This window comes from Ovis aries, chromosome 7 (genome assembly GCF_016772045.2).
Source record: "Ovis aries strain OAR_USU_Benz2616 breed Rambouillet chromosome 7, ARS-UI_Ramb_v3.0, whole genome shotgun sequence".
Taxonomy (NCBI): Eukaryota; Metazoa; Chordata; class Mammalia; order Artiodactyla; family Bovidae; genus Ovis; species Ovis aries.
The window spans coordinates 17,989,830-18,009,194 of NC_056060.1; the positions used below are offsets into that span (position 1 = coordinate 17,989,830).

The 19,365-nt window shown below is 44.2% G+C and overlaps 1 protein-coding gene across 3 annotated transcripts in view; it reads left to right on the forward strand.

The window, feature by feature from the left end:
* The window catches only part of THSD4 (thrombospondin type 1 domain containing 4), a 694,305-nt gene that overhangs the window by 60,665 nt on the left and 614,275 nt on the right, over positions 1-19,365 (forward strand). For all 3 annotated transcript variants that reach the window (XM_042252121.1, XM_027971544.3, XM_042252122.2), the window contains exon 3: positions 10,886-10,955. In XM_042252121.1, the coding sequence (XP_042108055.1) occupies positions 10,886-10,955 (70 nt within the window). The remainder of the gene's footprint in view (positions 1-10,885; positions 10,956-19,365) is intronic.

Sequence of the window (19,365 nt, forward strand, 5' to 3'; positions counted from 1 at the left end):
TTTGGAATTTTAATTGATGCCCCTGCAGTTAACCTCTGTAATGATCTGTGATATGGAGGCCATCTCCCAGGGAGGCCTGGTGGGCTCACCTCCAAGCTGTGCATTATTTCAGAGAAATTGCCAACAGATTAGAAGTTAGCAGGGTAGGAGCTGTTGAAAGCTAGATGTGGCCTTGCTACCCTCCAGGCAGAACTCTGGGAGTCTTGACAGGCCTCCAGGATTAGGGTCCTGCTGAAGGGATTGTTTGGAAAGAGCTGCTCAGTCAGATGATGCTTCCCAGCTGGCTCAGAAATTAGCAGGAGATGAGGGTTCGATCCCTGGGTTGGGAAGATCCCCTGGAGGAAGAAATGGCAACCCACTCCAGTATTCTTGCCTGAGAAATCTCATAGACAGAGAAGCCTAGTAGGCTACAGTCCATGGGGTTGCAAAGAGTCAGACATGACTTAGTGACTAAACAACAACAACTCATCAGGACATTTCTCCAATAGTCCTGCTCTAAGGAAAGAACATATGAGTTATGAGTACAGGCAAGTCTTCAGGAGAGCTCAGCTGAAGATTTCCACCAAGTCTCCTTCTTTATAAGCCAGGTGCTCATAAACCATTTTGCATTCTGTTTCGAGGCCCACATAAATATATTTTAACCTGAGGGGGAGGGGAGATTAAAAAAAGCAAGAATGTCTTTTGTTTAAATACTTTTCAAAATGTTCTGGGGGAAAGGGCCATGGTTACTTTAAGAGTAAAAGTCTTTGATAAAACTGGTAGATGAGAAACACATAGAGACACAGAAATACTCAGGGTTTAAAAAAAGAATATTGATCAAGGCAGCCAAATGCATAAAGATTAATAGGAAAAGCTGGAGGATATCTCTACCTATAGAGAAAACAGGTCAAAATTAGGAGTTAGTCGCCAAGAAAACCCCTGAGAGGAAAAAAAACAGTTAAGAGGATTCACAATTCTGATATGCAGAGATTTTGTTTAAAAATCCCTCCCCAATTCTTGCCAAGCCACAGGGAAACATAAAGCCAGCTTCTCCATTGAAAGAAACGGAGAAGCCCTGAGTATTAATATAGCAAGAGTGCCTCTGCCATGCTCAGAGTCTGTAGTAATAAAAAGAGCCATAGTTAAATCCAGTAGCAAAAGAAACACTAACTCTGCACAGAGCTGGTTATTGAGCTGTCTTTGGACCTTGGATGAGTCTTGGATGCTGTGCAAAATTCAGGACAGGTGATATCCATTTGGAGCGGAGTTGGTTAAGGCTGGATTAAGATTTGTCACCTATCACAAGTTAGAGAGGAAAAGGCCCTAAGTAATACAGGAGCGTACTTATCTCTTAAAGACTTGCTCCAAATTGTGCCCCGTTTTTTTTTTCTTGTATGTACAATGACATCTTTGTGTGTTTGTTCAGTGATCGAGAGGAATGAAACTCAATTTTCTCTCTAGAAGCAGCATAACAGTTGAAGATGACCAGCCAACCAAGTTTCTTTAGAGCCAATCACCCTGGTCAAGGGCTCTTTCTTTACCTTTTAGGGTGCTTTTGTGCAGTTGACATAATATATATTTGAAATGAAAACAGGAAAACAAAACTATTGAAAATGCCAAACAAATGGTTAAAGCTGATTCGGGGATTCTTATTTGGAATAGTAGTTTTTGAAGAAATACAGATGTAATTAGAAGGATTACAGGGTTAGATGGTGATTTTTATAGCTCTTATGAAGGAGAGTTCTGGATCATTTTAAGGGTTTTACAGGTTGATGGCCCTAGGTCAAGTGTCTGGTTTTAGTCTTCTGAAACGTGAGGCTTTTCTTTTCCTTGATACACAGTTCAGTACAGGAATATTACTGTTAATGCCTGTCAGCTACTTCACTGAGAAATACAACCATAAGGGATTGAGGAAATGAGAAAGAGTAAGGTTCCAGTTCTTGGAGAACTGGAAAAAGATCCTGAAGACAAAAAGCAAGAAAGAAGGAGGTTGAAAAAGTCTAAGTGCAAGAAAGAGAATGCCCAAAGTAGTGATAGCTGAGGTGTGAAAACTGAGACTCCCTTTGGAGAGGGGAAATCTGTGATAATTGGGAAGGTCATGGGATCAGTTAGTGTTCCTATGCCAGTGACCAAGAAGTGGGTTGGAGGAGGAGGGGAAATAAGAGAAGGAAGACTAGAAGGAAGAAACGGAGTGGGGAGGGACAGAAGGAGGATGGAGGGAGGCCGCAGGAAGGAAGGGGCAGGAGAGAGGGGAGTGGTGGGAGTGGGGCAGGAGGAGGGGTAGGAGGAGGAAGGGGGAGGGGAAGGAGAAGGAGGGGGATGGGGCAGGAGGAGGGGAGGGGCATGAGGGAAGGGGCGGGGCATAAGGGGAAGGGCGGTGCAGGACAGAAAGCAGAAGAGGCCAGGCTGAGATCCTAAGTATTAAACTTCAGGGTGTCACTAAGGCAGGACTGAATTGCCCTGGCCCACACTGAAACCACTATCCAACTGATGCATAATAAATATTGGGTTGGCCAAAAAAATAATTCGAGTTTTTCCATAAGATGTTACGGAAAAACTCAAACGGAGTTTTTGGCCAGCCCATGATTTGTTGAACATTGAATGAATAAATTAATAATTCTCTTTAATGTGAGAGAAATAAAGTAGATTTTTCTTTCCTAATCAGGATTTTTACTTAATTATAAAAGTAGGTTAAAGCAGAAAATCGTACAAGTGATACAGACACACACCTTTAACAGTTTATTTTTAACATAAAACACATGTACACTCACCAAGTGTTTGATGTAGGGGCCAAGGACTTTTCCTTGAGCGTGAACCCCTGATTGTCTTTCTTGCACAGACCACACCCATAGCATTATCAAAGGTTTCCATTTGGGTTTCTTTCAAGTGGAATGAGAATCTAAGACATTTGCAAAGCAATCTGAGTATAGAATGATGCTGAATTTTTATTATTTTTGCTTCTAATCATTTACAGTTGTCCAATCCACACCAAATTTGCCAGTGTTTTTTTTTTTTTTTTTTCTTGGCAACTTGCCTTTATCAAGTCTTTTCCAAAGCATTCAGCTTCATTTATGTAGAAATAACTACCAACTGCTCTTTCTTTTCACGTTTTGTTTCACGGGCTTGTGTACGTTTGAACATTTTCTGTAATTACAAAGCCCTGGTATCATCAATTTGGGGACCATCGTTAAATTCCATTGGAACACGACTCATCTGGTGAGTGCAGAAGAGTACCAGGGAAGAACCTGCTGGAATCTTCTGTGGGAAGCCCAGTAGGAACCATCTGAATGGTAGGCATAGAGGCTAGGAGGAAATAAAACAGTTTCTTGGAGGACTGTCTTGGCAAACCCCTCCCTATAAAACGATGGCAGGCGTTCAGACAGTATTGATTTTTCTTTATCCCTGGCACAGCACTGCACCTGGCATGCCTCCTCATCCCTCAGAACTTAACAGTGGGATTTTCTAGAACCTTCTGTACCTAAAAGGTTCAACGCAGTCAAGGTGTGTCACTGAGCTGCCAACTACCTGTTCCTTATGGACTGAAATAAATTTGTATGGCTCAGGTTAACATCGACACCCCACCCGCTTCCCTGGGGTCAGAATCAATATCTCCAACTTGTAGAAATCCACCCTTTGCAATTGTCCCCACCCCACCCCCACCCCACCCCCCTCCTCAGCAGTTGCTGTTTTTCCAACAGTGAATTCTAGGGATGTACTTAGAAAACACTTTATTGATGAAAGTGTCATTCATAGCAGCACTTTGTATTTCCTGGTGACTGGTATTTCCTCTCTCTCCTCTCTCTCTCGTTTTCTTTTTTCCCCTCACTTCATTCTCGCTTTCCTTTCTTTTATTCACTTGCTATTTATTGGCCCTGCATTTGGACTAAGACTGTGCTGGTGGTTCTGTTTGCTGCAAAGGTGTATCAGAAACAGTTTCCTCAAGAAACCTACCACTGAGCTGAGGAATTTACTGAAGGGTTTTGTGTCTTAAAAAGCTGTGCTGAGGGACTTCCTCGGTGGTCCAGTGGCTAACACTCCGCACTCCCAGTGCAGGAGACCTGGGTTCAATCCCTGGTCAGGGATCCCACATGCTACAGCTAAGAGTCCAGTCCGCAGGTTGCAACTAGAGATCCTGCATGCTGCAATGAAGATCCCACGTGCTGCAGCCAAATAAATTAATGAAAAAGAAAGCTGTGCTGTGACAGAACTTTTCCAGAGACCCCAGTCCAGAAAACACAAATGGCTGTGAGAGTTGAGAACCTGGAAATAAGCAATAAAAACAAATACGCAGTTAGAAGAGGTGTCCTTAAGTCTGGCTCTAAAATGGAAACATTCACGCCACGACAGCCAGCCAGGCCTTTTCCTTGAACCTGTTTGGTCTTGGTTTGGCTGCAGCTTGGTTGTCTAAAGGTTTTCGCGGCCAAGGCTGACCCGAAGGAAGCGGAGTTAAGAGGTGCAGGCTCATCCACAGTAAGGCGAGCAGTACCTGACAGCGGGAAGGAGCCGGCAGAGGGCCGACTGGATTCAGAAAGCCCCAGGCGTCTCCGGTGCTTTCAGCCTGCTCTGCTCCAAGGTTGCCCGCTTCTGCTGCACCAACTGATTGATACTCACTCTGGTGACTCTGAGCCATCTTAACAAGGCTACCACAGCTCAGCATACTCTGTATGAGAGAGCGGGGCAAAGAAATAGAATGCACTTTTTTAAAGTTTGGAATTTCAATGGCTAGTTTCAATTATTCTAGAATATTCTCTAGTGAGTCTGGTACATGTTTTCTTGTATCTACTTATTCTCTGATTATTTTTTGCAAGAAATGACAGAAAGTAAAACAGATGTGGGAAGCCACCACCTTATACAGACTGGGGGATAAAATTGGTGTGATAAAGTGACAAATGCTTGGTTTCATAGTGCGCTGTGTCCTAGGAGGCCTGGACCATAGGGGTTAAGGGTCCAGACCGAGACACTGACTGTTGGCATTGGAATCAGGCTTCGCCACTCAATACTTTTCACTAAGTGACTTGGCCTCTCTGTTCCTCAGTTTCCTCACCTGCAGAATGGGTATAAACAAAGTATCTGACAGGATGGTTGTGGCAGTTAGATGAAATAATACTTGTAAGCGTTGAGGTCAGTGGTAACTGTGTAGTCTTCTGGCTAATGTCATTTGTAACTCATCTCCTTCCCTTCTTGCCTTTACTGTTTAACTGCTGTGAGAGGAAGTTAGAGGGTTGGATTGAATACAGTAAAATGAATGCTCAGCAATCATTTTTGATCTCCAGAGTGCAGTACGTGGAGATTTCACTTCAGTGCTAAGATTTTGGCTCTCTTTTCAAAGGTCGATATAATTTTATTCCTGATCAGGTTGCTCCCAAAATATCTCTTGGGTTGTATTAACTGAAGAGGAAAAGAAGTACAGTTGTTTTTTTTTTTTTTTTTTCCTCTCTTTTTCTTGTTTTGTAGTTTGACTGTGTTCAAGTGGCACTGAGTTCATTGAGATAATCCCAGGTATACAGTGTCTGTGACATGATCCACCCTTGCTAGAGTCAAGGATGATTGGGCTGGGGGTGGGGGTTTGGGGGAAGTGTTGGCCCAGGCAGATACAGAAGGGCAGAGTCCCAGTTCCATGATGTCAATCTTGTACCAAATTTCAATGAGCATTATTTTCTACAGGAAATGAAATGATGGAGTGTTTAAAATCTAGAACAGGGTTGGGTAAATGGCATGACTTTTTTTTTCTGATTGGTGTGAACTGTTGGGTTGTTTCTCCTGCAAGGTGAATCGGAAAGTCTTGCTAGGAATGTGGCTCCCCTCACCGCTTGGAGGGGAGTATGTGATCTGTTTGCCAAAGGCCCTGGTAGCCTTCAATCTGTCAAAACGTTGCAAGCTGGGAGCAGTTTGCCAAAGCAAACTATCAAAGTGAAATAACACACGAGTTGCACACACACAGACACACACATGCTCTCCCATTCCCCAAACATTAATTTCGAATTGGGTCAGCAGGAACAAGACTTTGGGCCAGATTGCCAGTGTTTTGAAGAGCTGTGGGCACAGCTATGGACTACCAATTAGATAGGTATGTGTGAGGAGGGTGGGGTGTCCTAAAGTGGAGTCTGCAGTGTAGGGGTGGGAAGCTTCCAGCCCTTGGCCGAGTTTCATCTGGCCCCTGGGGTTATATATTGCTCTGGCTGCTGCGATTGCAGTCCAAAGAATAATTTCCCCTCTGGGGGAATTTATTCTATTCCATTCATAGCAGAGCCCACTTAATAACTAAGATTTTATTCCAGCATCAATTTTATTGGGTACCCCTATGCATCTGAGCCTCACCAGGGCCCGACTTGATGAAGAAAAGAAGCATTTGAACATCTAACATAACTTGCGTAGCCTTTTTGCAACAAGAAGCACTCACAAACATTTTGTGTAAATCCTTTAAGAACAAATTTGGAGGAAGTCATGTAGAGACTCCAGTATTCTTGCCTGAAAAAAGCCACGGACAGAGGAGCCTGGTGGGCTACAGTTCAAAGGGTCACAAAGAGTCGGACACCACTGAGCAACTGAACACACACATGCAGAGACTCAAAAACATACTGATTTTTATAAATCCCTCGTAAAATAGCTTTTAAAATCTCCCAACATTACTCTGGACGCTTTAAAATATGTTAATTTGCACTATTTCCACTCATCTTGAAATTTCACCGGTCACAAGATGATGAAGGCGTATTCATTAATTCAATGAATTAAGCTCTTTCTATATAACAGACAGTCTGCTTGGTGCTGGGAGATAAAGGAGTGACCAAACAGGCTCCCTGGTCTCGTGGAGCTTATATCCTAGTGGGCAGAGGAAGAAGTTTAAGTGAATAAAGACATTCTATGTGAAATGGTAGGGCGTCCCTGGTGGCTCAGTGGTAAAGAATCTGCCTGCCAATGCAGGAGCCACAGGTTCGATCCCTGAGTTGGGAAGATCCCCTGGAGGAGGGAATGACAACCCACTTCACTGTTCTTGCCTGGGAAATCTCTTACGCAGAGGAGCATGGCAGGCTACAGTCCATGGAGTCACAAAAGAGTTGGACATGACTTAGCAACTAAACAACAACAGCAGGTGAGATGGTAAGTGCTGTGGAGAAATAGAAATAGGCTAGGCTGGGAGAGAGTGTCCTGGGGAGGGAACATGCTATAGCCGTATCTGGGAGGAGAGTTGACCAGGCAACCCTGGAATGTAGTTCCTCCAAGAGAGCAGAAAACCTAAAATTTTCCCTTCTCCCACTTTCCACTCCTTCTCCCACTCCAAGTCCCCCTGACTATTATGGCAGTGCAGTCTGGGATGAGTGGTTATGCAAAACAACTCCTGATTGCATTACAAATATGTGGCTTAGGTGTGTGCCAAGAACTTTGAGGGGCTGAGGTGTAACACATTTCTGGAGCTGCTGTTTGTTTTTTTAACAAAACCACACCAATCTGGTTTTCTTTTTAAATGAGTAAACAGTGCCAGAATGTGTTACAAGTGATTCAGATTTGTGGGCACAGCTTCATAATGAATTTTCTTGCACATAAACTCATTTGAGACAGTCAGGGCGGGTGCCATTATTCCCATTTTACAGATGGAGGAATTGAGGTGCAAAGGTGACCTTGCCCAAGGTTATGTAAGCAAGGAGCATAAACTCCCGAATTGTGATGCCCATGTCCCTTGATTTCTAGAACAGCCTAATCTAGTAAGAATGCAAGTAGAAAATCACTTCTTCTCTCATCACCGTGTTCACACCTACTTCTTTAGATGGCCCTGCCTTGTCGAGGGAAGACAGATAGGCAGTTTTCTGGTCCATTGCAGGTTTAATGAGCAGTCTCACTTACAAGTATCAAAAAGCCCCCAAAGATGTGTGTATGTGTAGGAGGGATGGCTTTAATGGTTGCAGGTCCATCCTTCTAGAAGTTTTAGTTTTCCTTTAGTAGCTTTAGGTTTCATTTTCCTTGAGTCATTTTTGGATGAATCTAAGACATCAGTAACTTCACCATCCAGACCTGCACCCTTAGCCACCTATGTGCTGAGCAGCACAAATCCATGTGCCCGTGCATTGGATACTACAGAGACAGAACATTTTCACCCTCATAGAAAGTTGTCTTGGACAGCACTGGCTTAGAGCCTCAGCAAGTATAAATCACCTCCTTGATTCTTTTCACCACTCATTTTAATATTTTTCTGAATAGATTCCTTACTTGGAGGGATTTTGTGTATATTTTGCTACATTAAAAGGAAGTCTAGTCAGATATAAAATCTTTAGTCTCTCATCCAATTTAAAGCTCCTCTCCTCCCACACCCTGGGCCTGGTCTGGCCTCAGAGCACTGTAGTAGGGAAGCGAAGGCTTGGCTGGTTTCTTCATACTCCTGGCTCCCCTCTGTGCCCTCTCCTTCTGGTCCTTGTTCCTCCAGGATGGAGCATGGGGAGAGAGGTGACTGGGCCTAGAGGATCCCAATAGGAGTGGTGCCCACTCTCAGCTGATGTGGCTGTCTTGGCTTGGCATATGTCAACACCGTGGATTCTCCTTTCAGGGCACTCTGGCTGGTCCTTTGAAGAACCTCCCCTCCCTGGGGTCTCCTGCTGTGGATCCCCTGGTGCAGGCTGTGCAAACATCGGCCGCCCCTTTACCACCTTCCCCCAGCCCCTGGGCCCCATGGGTACACACCTCATATCACCCTGTCTTCTGGGGGTTACCTGATTCTGATGAGTTATCTTCTTTGAGGAGGTCCTTACTGGACAACTTAAGTCCCATTGTCCACAGGAGAACCCCAGTCTCTTGCCCCTGCAAGTTGTAGGTACACAGACTGCTCGCACTCCAGCCCTCTCTCATCGCTCTGTGCTCCCAGACACTCCAGATAGGTTTTGACCTTTAGATACTTTTCAGGGGACGATCAAGCACCACTCAGTATACTGCAGACACAGAGGGTCCAGATCAAGCTCTTAAATGGTTGCCCTCCTTATTTCCTCCCCTTGTAGTAGGATGGAGGGGCTGTGCTCAGCACTCCTGTATCCCTAGCAAGTGCGTCCCATTCTCCAACCCACACCGCACTCCTTGTTCAGGCCAAAGGTTGAGGATAGGTGGGGCCAGAGGAAGACACCTCCATTTCTGGTCCCGAACAGATGGTTGCATCCTCCTCTCTGGAATGTGTGCATATGCCATCCCCTTGGTTCTTAGTTTTGGGGCCTCAATGCAGCAATGCATTTAACACCTTGGTACAAAGGCACCTGGCATCCATGGGGTCAGACGTGACTGAGGAATGGAGCAGCAACAACATATCCCTTCCCCCTGCTTCTTGTCCCATCACGTGATCTCTAGCCACATCCATTCTGTGTGGTTTCCTAGGACTGGACTCATTTATACACAGTGGCGGTTAGGGTGGAACTTAGGGTTCTTAGAGATGGTGGGAGCTTTCCTAACTCCACAGGTCTTACCCGCCCCCACCACCGCCCCCGCAGCTTCAGATAGATTTTCCTCATGCCTACCTCTACATAGGACAAAGGCCTGTGGATCCTCTCTCAGCTATGTTGGAGGCCTCTAAAAGGTTGAGAACCACTGGGTTACCTGACTGTGCTCAGGTTTTAACCCTAAGAGGATTCCAAAGACAACCAAGTAGGACCAGTGGCCTTTTCGCCTTGATGCTTCAAACAGTGCCATTGATGACGTGACATCAGGGCGCTCTGGGCATTTAATTAATTGGCAGTGCTTGTTTCTGCTCTGACTCACTAACTGTGCTGGGCGTGTTCACCTCTGTTGTCCTCGGTGATCCTTACATACAGCAACCTTAAGGCTCACAGATGTGAGCTCACCCAGGCTCACCTGGATGGGAATGACAGAGTTGGGATTCTAGCCTCAAAGTGTTTGAATCCAAAGCTTCATGCTCGTCCAGCTCACCCTGCTGCCTTGGGGCCAGTTGGCTCCTATTTCTACACCTTCTCTTTATTTGATGACAAGCCCTAATCAGGGCTGGTGACAGTAGGGCTTAACACAGCTAATCCCACCCGTGGAGAACATATATAACACTGAAGGGCCAAGGACAGAGAGAGGAATGGTTCTGAGGAAGCCTAGGGTGTGGGAGGGGAACTTTCTTGTCCAGGCTCAGAAGCCCCCCTTCTGGGCTAACATTACCACTTCCACGAGGACTTGCATGAGCACTTACTCTGTGCCAAGCACCATGTGTTATCTTATGCAGCCTTCCCAGACCTCCAGCCAGCTTCTGTTGTATCCTGATCTTACAAGGAAGGAGTGAGTGAGGAAATGAAGTTGCTCAGTCGTGTCCGACTCTGCGACCCCATGGACTGTAGCCTACCAGATTCCTCCATCCATGGGATTTTCTAGGCAAGAATACTGGAGTGGGGTGCCATTTCCTTCTCCAGGAGATCTTCCCGACCCAGGGATTGAACCCGGGTCTCCCACATTGACAAGGAAGGAGACTGAGGCTCAAAGAAATTCAATGTCCTGACCTGGAAACCTTGCCAGCAAGTGGTAAAGCAGAGTTTGATCCCCAGGTCTGCCTCATGCCAAGGCCCCGCCCACAGCACTGGGCTGCCTCCTTGCCTGTGGGGCTAGCCCTTTGCGTCTTCACTGGGTTTACATCCTAGGGCCCAGTTGGGCTGTGCTCCTTCCCTGTGGCTCAGCTGGTAAAGAATCTGCCTACAATGCCAGAGACCTGGGTTTGATCCCTGGGTTGGGAAGATCCCCTGGAGAAGGGAAAAGCTACCCACTCCAGTATTCTGGCCTGGAGAATTTCATGGACTGTATAGTCCATGGGGTCGCAAAGAGTCGGACACAACTGAGCGACTTTCACTTCCTTCCAAAGATGAAACAGAAATATACTTTTCCACTATATGCTGCTGCCTAGAACACACTCACAGCTCTGCCTGTTGCTATTTTTCCTTTTCAGTGTCCTGGGTTCCCTCCTGCTGCTTGGACTCCAGCTCGTCTGCCCGCAGCCTTCCACAGAACACAGAAAGGTAAGCCATGGCCTTTCTGAGGCTTTCCTTTTCTGCCAAGGTCCTGGGGTCATGCTAGTCATCAATGCCTTGAGTTTTATTCTGTTTGGAGGTGAGTCACTGATGATTCTCAGAGGAAGCACCATTTATAGGATGTTCACCACTCCTAAGTCCTTGACCTTAAAAATGAAGCCAGTGCCCAGGGTCAGTCTCTGATCTGAAAGCAGTGCTGGCCTTGCAGCCCATGTCTGATAGAGTGGGTCAGCTAAGGAGAGGTCAGCGGGCAGACTCTCCCCACTAGGAGTGGAGGAGCACCAGCACGGAGCTTTGACCTCCTCTGGGGGCACCTTCAGCGCAATGGGTATGGATGGTTAGTGCTGTGGTGGGAGCCATCCATGATTTTCCGTAGAAGGACACCAGCCAATAGCCAGGCAGGGAGGGAGAGAACAGGGAAATAAAGACCAGGCCCTCTCTTTTTTCCTCCCCTCCATCTCTTGCTGGTGAGTCCCTCAACCTGAGCCCAATCAAAGTACAGAAAACAAAGAGACCCATCGATGCAGTGCTTAAAGGCCAGCCGTCTGGGCAACAGGGCTGGGTGGAGAAAGGTGGGCAGAGCACCTGGAGGGACATGTGGACAGCATCAGGCACACTTCCCTTCAGGTTCTGAGTGTTCCGTAGTTGATGAACCATACGCTGGTGCCTAAACAAGCCCAATGCTGTCCTGCAGCGGAGCGGTTGCATGATTAGTATTTCCTTAAAAATAGGTGCATGATATGACCTTGGGAGAGGCCCTCAAATGCCTTTCTCCTGCCTAAAAACTCCTGGTGTCTAAAGGTGATGAAGTGCAGACACTTCGGAGAGGACTAATAGGCCAGCCATTTGTATCTAAGTGTGACTGAATTGGTTGGAACCTTTCCTAGAGGGGCTTTCATAAGGGAAGTCCAGGAGAGAAGGGAGCCAAGAAACGAGTGTGTGTATGGGTTTGCCTAGCTATGCACCTTCTTGGGACAAGTTCTTGATGTTCTTGTCTGATGAGTCTTGTTTCTTTAAGGTCTGTGGATTGTGTTCTGACTTTCTTTCTGGGCCAGATATGAACCTGTATTGTGTGGTGCCCTTCATTAGGGGTCAGCTCCATGAAAGTGGGATCTTACCTATCTTATTGATTACCCTATTTCTACCTCCTGGAATACAGCCTGGCATGTTGTAGGTGCTCAATAAAACACCTGTTGAATGACTGAATGACTGAATGAGTGAGTGGAAAAACTGGCCAAGATCTAAGCATTATTTTGGTGGATGCCTGGCAATTTACACCCCTCTTAACCAGGTAGCTCAGTGGTTAAGAATCCACCTGCCAGTACAGGAGACGTGGGTTCGATCCCTGGGTTGGGAAGATCCCCTGGAGAAGGAAATGGCAACCCTCTCTGGTATTTTTGCCCGGAAAATCCCATAGGCAGAGGAGCCTGGCAGGCTACAGTCCATGGTATCGCAAAGTACTGGACATGGCTTAGTGACTAAAAACAATGACAAATATTTTACTGCGTCATTCCCATTCATGATATCAAGAGTCAGAAAGGACAGCTATTAGAGCTTTTTTTTTTTTTTTTTTTTTTGGCTATTAGAGCTTGAATGTTTGTATTCCACCCCAACCCCCTACCCCCATGCTAGCCCAAGATTGGTGTGTTAAAACCTAACCTTTGTGATGGTATTTGGAGGTGGGGCCTTTGGGAGGTGATTAGGTGATGGAGTGGGGTCCTCATGAATGGGGTTAGTGCCCTTGTTAGCAGTAGGGGAGAGATTGCTGCCCCGTCCTGTGAGGATACAATGAGAAGTCTGTACCCCAAGGTTGGGACTGCGCTGGCACCCTGACCTCAGACCTCCAGCCTTCAGAACTGTGAGAAATCAGTTTCTGTTGTTTATACACCACTTGAACTATGATCCTCTGTTTTAGCAGCACAAATTGACTAAGACAGAAATTGGCACTGAGAAGTGGTGATGCTGCTATAACAAATATATAAAATGTGGGAGGGGCTTTGGAACTGGATACTTGGTAGAGACTGAGGAGGTTTGAGGTGCAGGCTAGAAAAAGCCTGCAATGACATAAATGGGCTTTTTAAAAGTGACTCTGCTAAGAGCTCAGCAACAAAAGAAGGGGGCTGTGGAGAGACTCTCAATCTGCCTAGAGAATACCTAAGTAATCTCAACTAAAATGTTGGTAGACATATGGACGTTAAAGGCCATTCCGATGGCTTCTTAGATGGTAATGAGGAACAAGCTATTGGAAACTGGAAAGGCTGTGCTTGTTATAAAGTGGCAAAGAACTTGGCTCATTCCGGCTGTAGTGTTTTGTGGCAGGTAGGACGTGTAAGGGATGAAATCAGATATTTAACCAAAGCCATTTCTAAGCAAAGTGTTGAAGGAGTGGCCTGGTTTCTCTTGACTGCTCATTGTAAAATGTGAGGAGGGAGAACTGATTTAAAGATGGAATTGTTAACTGGAAAGGAAGCAGAGCACAGAAGTTAAAGATTTGGAAATTCTGCAGCCGATCCTTATTGAAAAGAATGAGAAAGCCTGTCCAGGAAAGAACAAACGCTGAGGGTGTGGTTGGGAGACTGATAAGGCGAGTAGTCAGCCATCTTGACAGAAGCCAGAGGCTATTGTCCAAGACAATGGGAGACTGTAAAGGGGGCGGTGGTGCCTTCCAGACCTGGCTCATCTTGGCACCATCTCCCTTTGTGGTTTCCACTCTCCACACTTAGGCTGAGTTCCTAGGCTGCCCCAGGAGCTGCTCCAGTGATGACCCAGTGAGGTTGGGCTGTGCCCAGCAGAACCTTGGGGGGCATGACTACCTCCACCCAGATTTCAAAGGACAAGGCTTGAGCCGAGGTCCCAGGACCCCAACCCTGGAGAACCACAGTGAGGGCAGGGCAGCCTGGAGCCTTGGGGCCCCAACCTGTTCAGGCAGGACCGTGGGCCCAGTGGGCCTGGAGAGCAGAGCACAGAGCCAAAGAGAATTATTCTTAAGCCTTTATGAACCTTTCCTGGGTGGGTTGCAGACTTTTCCTCTTCTTCCCCTTTGGAATGGGATTGTCTGTACTGTGCCTGTCTTACCATTATATTTTGGGAGCACATAATGTTTGATTTCACATGTTAATAGCTGGAGAGCAGTTTGCTCATACTTTGCGCATGGACAGTATCAGGCACACTTCCCTTCAGGCTGAAGGGAAGCCCTTCCCTTCCCATGAATCATACCTTGAGTTTCACCTATGTCTGATTTAGATGATATTTAGGTGAGACTTAGAACCTAGACTTTAATAATGATGCTGGAACCAGTTAATGCTTTCTAGGTTATTGGGATGGAATGAATGTATTTTGTCTGTAAGAGATGTGTGAATGTAGGGGGCCCAGGGATAGCATATTATAGACTACATGTGTCCCCTCAAATTCATATGTTGAAACTAAATCCCCAGTGTGGGGCTCTTTGGAGATAGGACCTTTGGAAGATGATTAGGTCATGAGAGGATAAATGTCCCTTATTAAAAGGGTCGTAGAGGAATCTCTTGCTTACTCTGCTATGTGAGGATACAGGGAGAAGATTACTGTCAATGAATAAGGAAATTTGTTCTCCCCAGACATCAGATCCACAGGCCCTTTCATCTTGAACACCCCAGCCTTCAGAACTGTGAAAAACAAATTTGTATTTTCCATAAACCACCCAGTCTATAGCATTGTTTTTATTGCAGCTGGATCAGACAATCGTCTGTTTCCATTATTATGTTCTATTATTTATTAGTGTTTAGAGCTATCAGGGTTATTAATCTTAACAGTTGAATCAATCTACCAGTGTTCTTTTTTTTTTACCAGTATTCTTTTTTTCTTTTGCTGTTATTCAAATAGACCATCATACCTTAAAATAATTTATAAATGGTCAGTTTACTTTGCTGTGTCTATTAATTTTTCAAGTTAGCCTGAATGATATATATGTAGCCTGAACAAAAGTTTCACCAAAAGGTACTGCCTCCATTTTGTTTTGTTTCTTCCTTTTTTTTTTTTTTTTTAAATTTATTCTCTTTATCAAGTTGTACCATAATATGCTTGGTAAGTCTCCATAGTTCTTAAATAAAGTATTTATTCTGAGAAATTTGAAAAATGATTTATGAATCACTTTAGAATGTCAAATTTAAAAATTGAGTAAAAGGTTTCACATTTTAGTGTACTCTTTCTCCTTGTCAAAATACTAAGAACTTTGTAGTAGAAAGTTAGATTAGGAAAATTTTTTTCGAAATCACTTACAGACTCCTTTACTCAGACAGTACATATTTTAGGACAGTTCTCAAATATGATTATGTGCGTTTTAGTTGCCAGGATCATTGTCACTGTCATTCACTTCAGAGAAGGAAGATTCAGCGCTTTTTTGGGTCGCAAATTTCTTCTTGACGTTTTGCTGGAGTGCTGTGAAGCCACGGCTGTCATCCTGCCTGCCTGACTGTATCCCCAGAGCCCCGGAGCAGCAACAGTGCTGGCAGTAGTAGCGTCCATTTATTTCTGCAACATGAGAAATAAGGAGATACCTATTAAAACAGGGGCCGGAAATGTTTTCCTATAAATGGTCAGATGTGATTGTTCTAGACTTTCTGGGCTACAAAATCTCTGTCACAACTAGTCAGCTCTGCTTTTGTAGCACAAATTCAGTAATAAACAACTTGTCAATAAATGTATATGGCTGGGTTCCGATAAAACTTTATTTGCAAAACACTGGATTTGGCCCGTAACCCATCATTTGCCAGCCACTGCTCTAAAGTCAAGATAGAGAAGAGTTTTTCGAAGTTGGAAATTGTCTCCTCCTGGGACCTTAAGAAACACAAAGGATTTGAAGGAAAAAAAGTATATTTTTACATGAAAACATAAGAATTATGATTGCTATCAAATTGTTTTTGTTGCTTGGATAAATCATGATTGAATTCCTGCTGACTGCTTTGTGGCAAGATCCACTCTCAATCTGTAGAAGAGAGCAGCAGCAAGAATTAGAAAACCATTTATGGTAAATTCTTAAGGGACAGCATTACGAATTTGTGCGCACTGTAGTTCAGTATGCATATGAAAACCACCCTCCAAAAGACATCTCTTTTTCGTTCTCATTACTATAGCATGTCCAACTTTAGCATATGGAAGCATTTCTACACTGTAAGTTATTCTGAGGAAAAGACATAATTTGTAAACGCTGTCAAATAAACTATGCATTTCTAAATGCTACTCGGGTGACTGGATACATCTCTGTAAAAACTGTCCCATAATAGTGCAGGAAAAGAGGGCTCGAGTGCAGAGTATAAGTAGCTCTTTCAAGATATTTTTATCCAGATGTCTTCCTCTTGCTCCTGATGGATGGCATCAGAAAGGACTGTTCCTCCTCTGTTCTTGGTAGTTATTTAATGACACTTGGCAAGTGACTTCATTTTAGAAACTCTCTGTGGCTTCGTTTGTAGATAAGGTAAGACCAAGAGTGGAAAAAGCTTGTCCCAGACTCTAATAAAAACCATACGTTATTAGTACAAGAGAATATGTAGATTGTAGAAAGCTTTTAAGTTAGTGAAAGTGTTCTGTCTGTCTGACAGATGTTCACTGAGCAGGTTGCTTTATAAGTCATAAAATGTATGGTCAACATAATCTATTTAGGAAAAAATCATGAAACGTAATTTTATTCCTACGAATGGAGAAACATTAATATACTTGAATCACCACTGCTTAACTTTTTTTTTTAAGTTTACTTTTTAATTAAAAGTATGCATGTATATTGGGCTTCCCTGGTGGCTCAGCTGGTAAAGAATCCACCTGCAAGCCAGGAGACCCTGATTCAATTCCTAGGTCAGGAAGATCCCCTGGAGAAGGGATAGGCTACCCACTCCAGTACTCATGGGTTTCCGAGGTGGCTCAGATGGGAAAAAATCCACCTGCGATGTGAGACCCTGGGATTGATCCCTAGGTTGGGAAGATCCCCTGGAGGAGGGCATGGTGACCCACTCCAGTATTTTCGCCTGGAGAATCCCCATGGACACAGGAGCCTGGTGGGCTACAGTACATGGGGTCACAAAGAGTCAGATACAATAAGTGACTAAGCACAGCACATGCATGTTTATTATAGAAAATTTAGAAATGAAAAACAATGAGGAAGAAAATAAAAACTCATTCCTAGGGCCACCAGCCAAAGAGAAGTGCTCTTCAATCTGTTATTTATAGAAACTTTAAAACAAACAGAAAAAAACCCCAGACATACTACAAAATGAAATAAGGGTGAAGTAACATATTTGTTTTGCTAACTGGTTTATAAGTCACGATATGAATAGCTGGGGCCCTTGTAAAGGGTTTAGAGCCTACTATTACTGTGTACAGGCTTCCCTGGTGGTTCAGTAATAAAGAATCCACCTGCCAATGCAGGAGATGCAGCTCTGATCCCTGGGTTGGGCAGATCTCCTGAAAAAGGAAATGGCAATCTACTCCAGTATTCTTGTCTGGGAAATCTCATGGACAAAGGAGCCTGGTAGGCTATATAGTCCCTGGTGGCCCAAAAAGTCAGACATGACTTAGCAATTAAACAACAACCAAAACAATTGACTTCAGATTGCCTCTTGACAATGTCCTACAATTGGATATTGAACAGAAAGCCTATAGAAGGACAAAAAATTTCTCATATTATTTCTCCTGTATTCCACAAAGGAGAAAACAATAAGGTTTTTTGAAGAAAATATATGAAAATATCCTGATGACATGGGATAAGCAAGGGTTTCTTAAACAACACACCAAAAGAACTAATCATAAAAAAATTGAACTCCATGAAAATTGAGGAGTTTTATTTATTATCACACACCCTGAAGAGTGAAAGGATAAGCCAAAGACAGGGTGAAGGTATTCACAATTACATATTTGACCAAAGATTCATACTCAGATTACATAAAGAAATTCTACTGATTATTAAGAACATGTTAAGCAGTTAAATTTTTAAATGGGCAGAAGACTTGAACAGATGCTTTGTGTAAGAGGATATTCTAATGGCCAATAATCATATGAAATAATGCTCAGTCAGTCAGTTCAGTCACTCAGTTGTGTCTGACCCTGTGATCCCCTGGACTGTGCATGCCAGGCTGCCCTGTCCATCACCAACTCCTGGAGCTTGCTCAAACTCATGTGCATCGAGTTGGTAATGCCATCCAACCATCTCATCCTCTGTCACCCCCTTCTCCTCCCACCGTCAATCCTTCCCAGCATCAGGGTCTGTTCCATTGAGTCAGTTCTTCACATCAGGTGGCCAAAGTATTGGAGTTTCAGTTTCAACATCAGTCCTTCCAATGAATATTCAGGATTGACTGGTTTGATTTCCTTGTAGTCCAAGGGACTCTCAAGAGTCTTCTCCAACACCACGGTTCAACAGCATCAATTTTTTGGCACTCAGCTTTCTTTATAGTCCAACCCTCACATACATATATGACTACTGGAAAAATCATAGCTTTGATTAGACAGACCTTTGTTGGCAAAGTAATGTCTCTACTTTTTAATATGCTATCTAGGTTGGTCATAGCTTTTCTTCCAAGGAGAAAGCATCTTTTAATTTCATGGCTGCAATCACCATCTGCAGTGATTTTAGAGCCCCAAAACATAAAGTTGCTCACTGTTTCCATTGTTTCCCCAGTGCGCAATCAAAATCATTAATTAAGTGGGACTTCCCTGGTGATTCAGTGGCTAAGACCCTACTCTCCCAGTGCAGGTGGCCCAGATTCAATCTCTGGTCCAAGAACTAGATCCTGCACGCCACAACTAAGAGTTCTCACGCCGCAACTAAAGATCCTGCATGTTGCAATGAAAATTGAAGATCCTGTGAGTTGCAATACAGGAGACATGGGCTCAATCCCTGGGTCGGGAAGATCCATTTCCCTGGAGTAGGAAATGGCAACCCGCTCCAGTGTCCTTGCCTGGAAAATTCCATAGACAGAGGAGCCTGGTGAGCTATACAGTCCATGGGGTCATAGAGTCAGATGTGACTGAACACACACACACACACACACACACACATTGCTCTGGACATCACAAACAGATCATAAAAGCAGTACTGAATGGTTCAAACTGTTTCTAAATAGCTTATCTATCCTACTACAATTTTCAAGAATATGGGAATATGAAAATATCCAGTACCCAACAAGGTAACATTCAAGATGTCTGACATTTAGTCAAAGATTACTAGACATGCACAGAAGTAGAAAAACATTAGCATTATTCTCCATAATGAGGAGAACAGTCAATTGAAACCAACTCGGAACTGACACAGATACTAGAATTTGAAAACAAGGGTAATAAAAGTTACTAAAACTGTATCCCATATATTCAAAAAGTTAAGTAGAGGTTTGGGAAGTATTAAAAAAAATGTCAAACTTCTGGAGATGAAAAT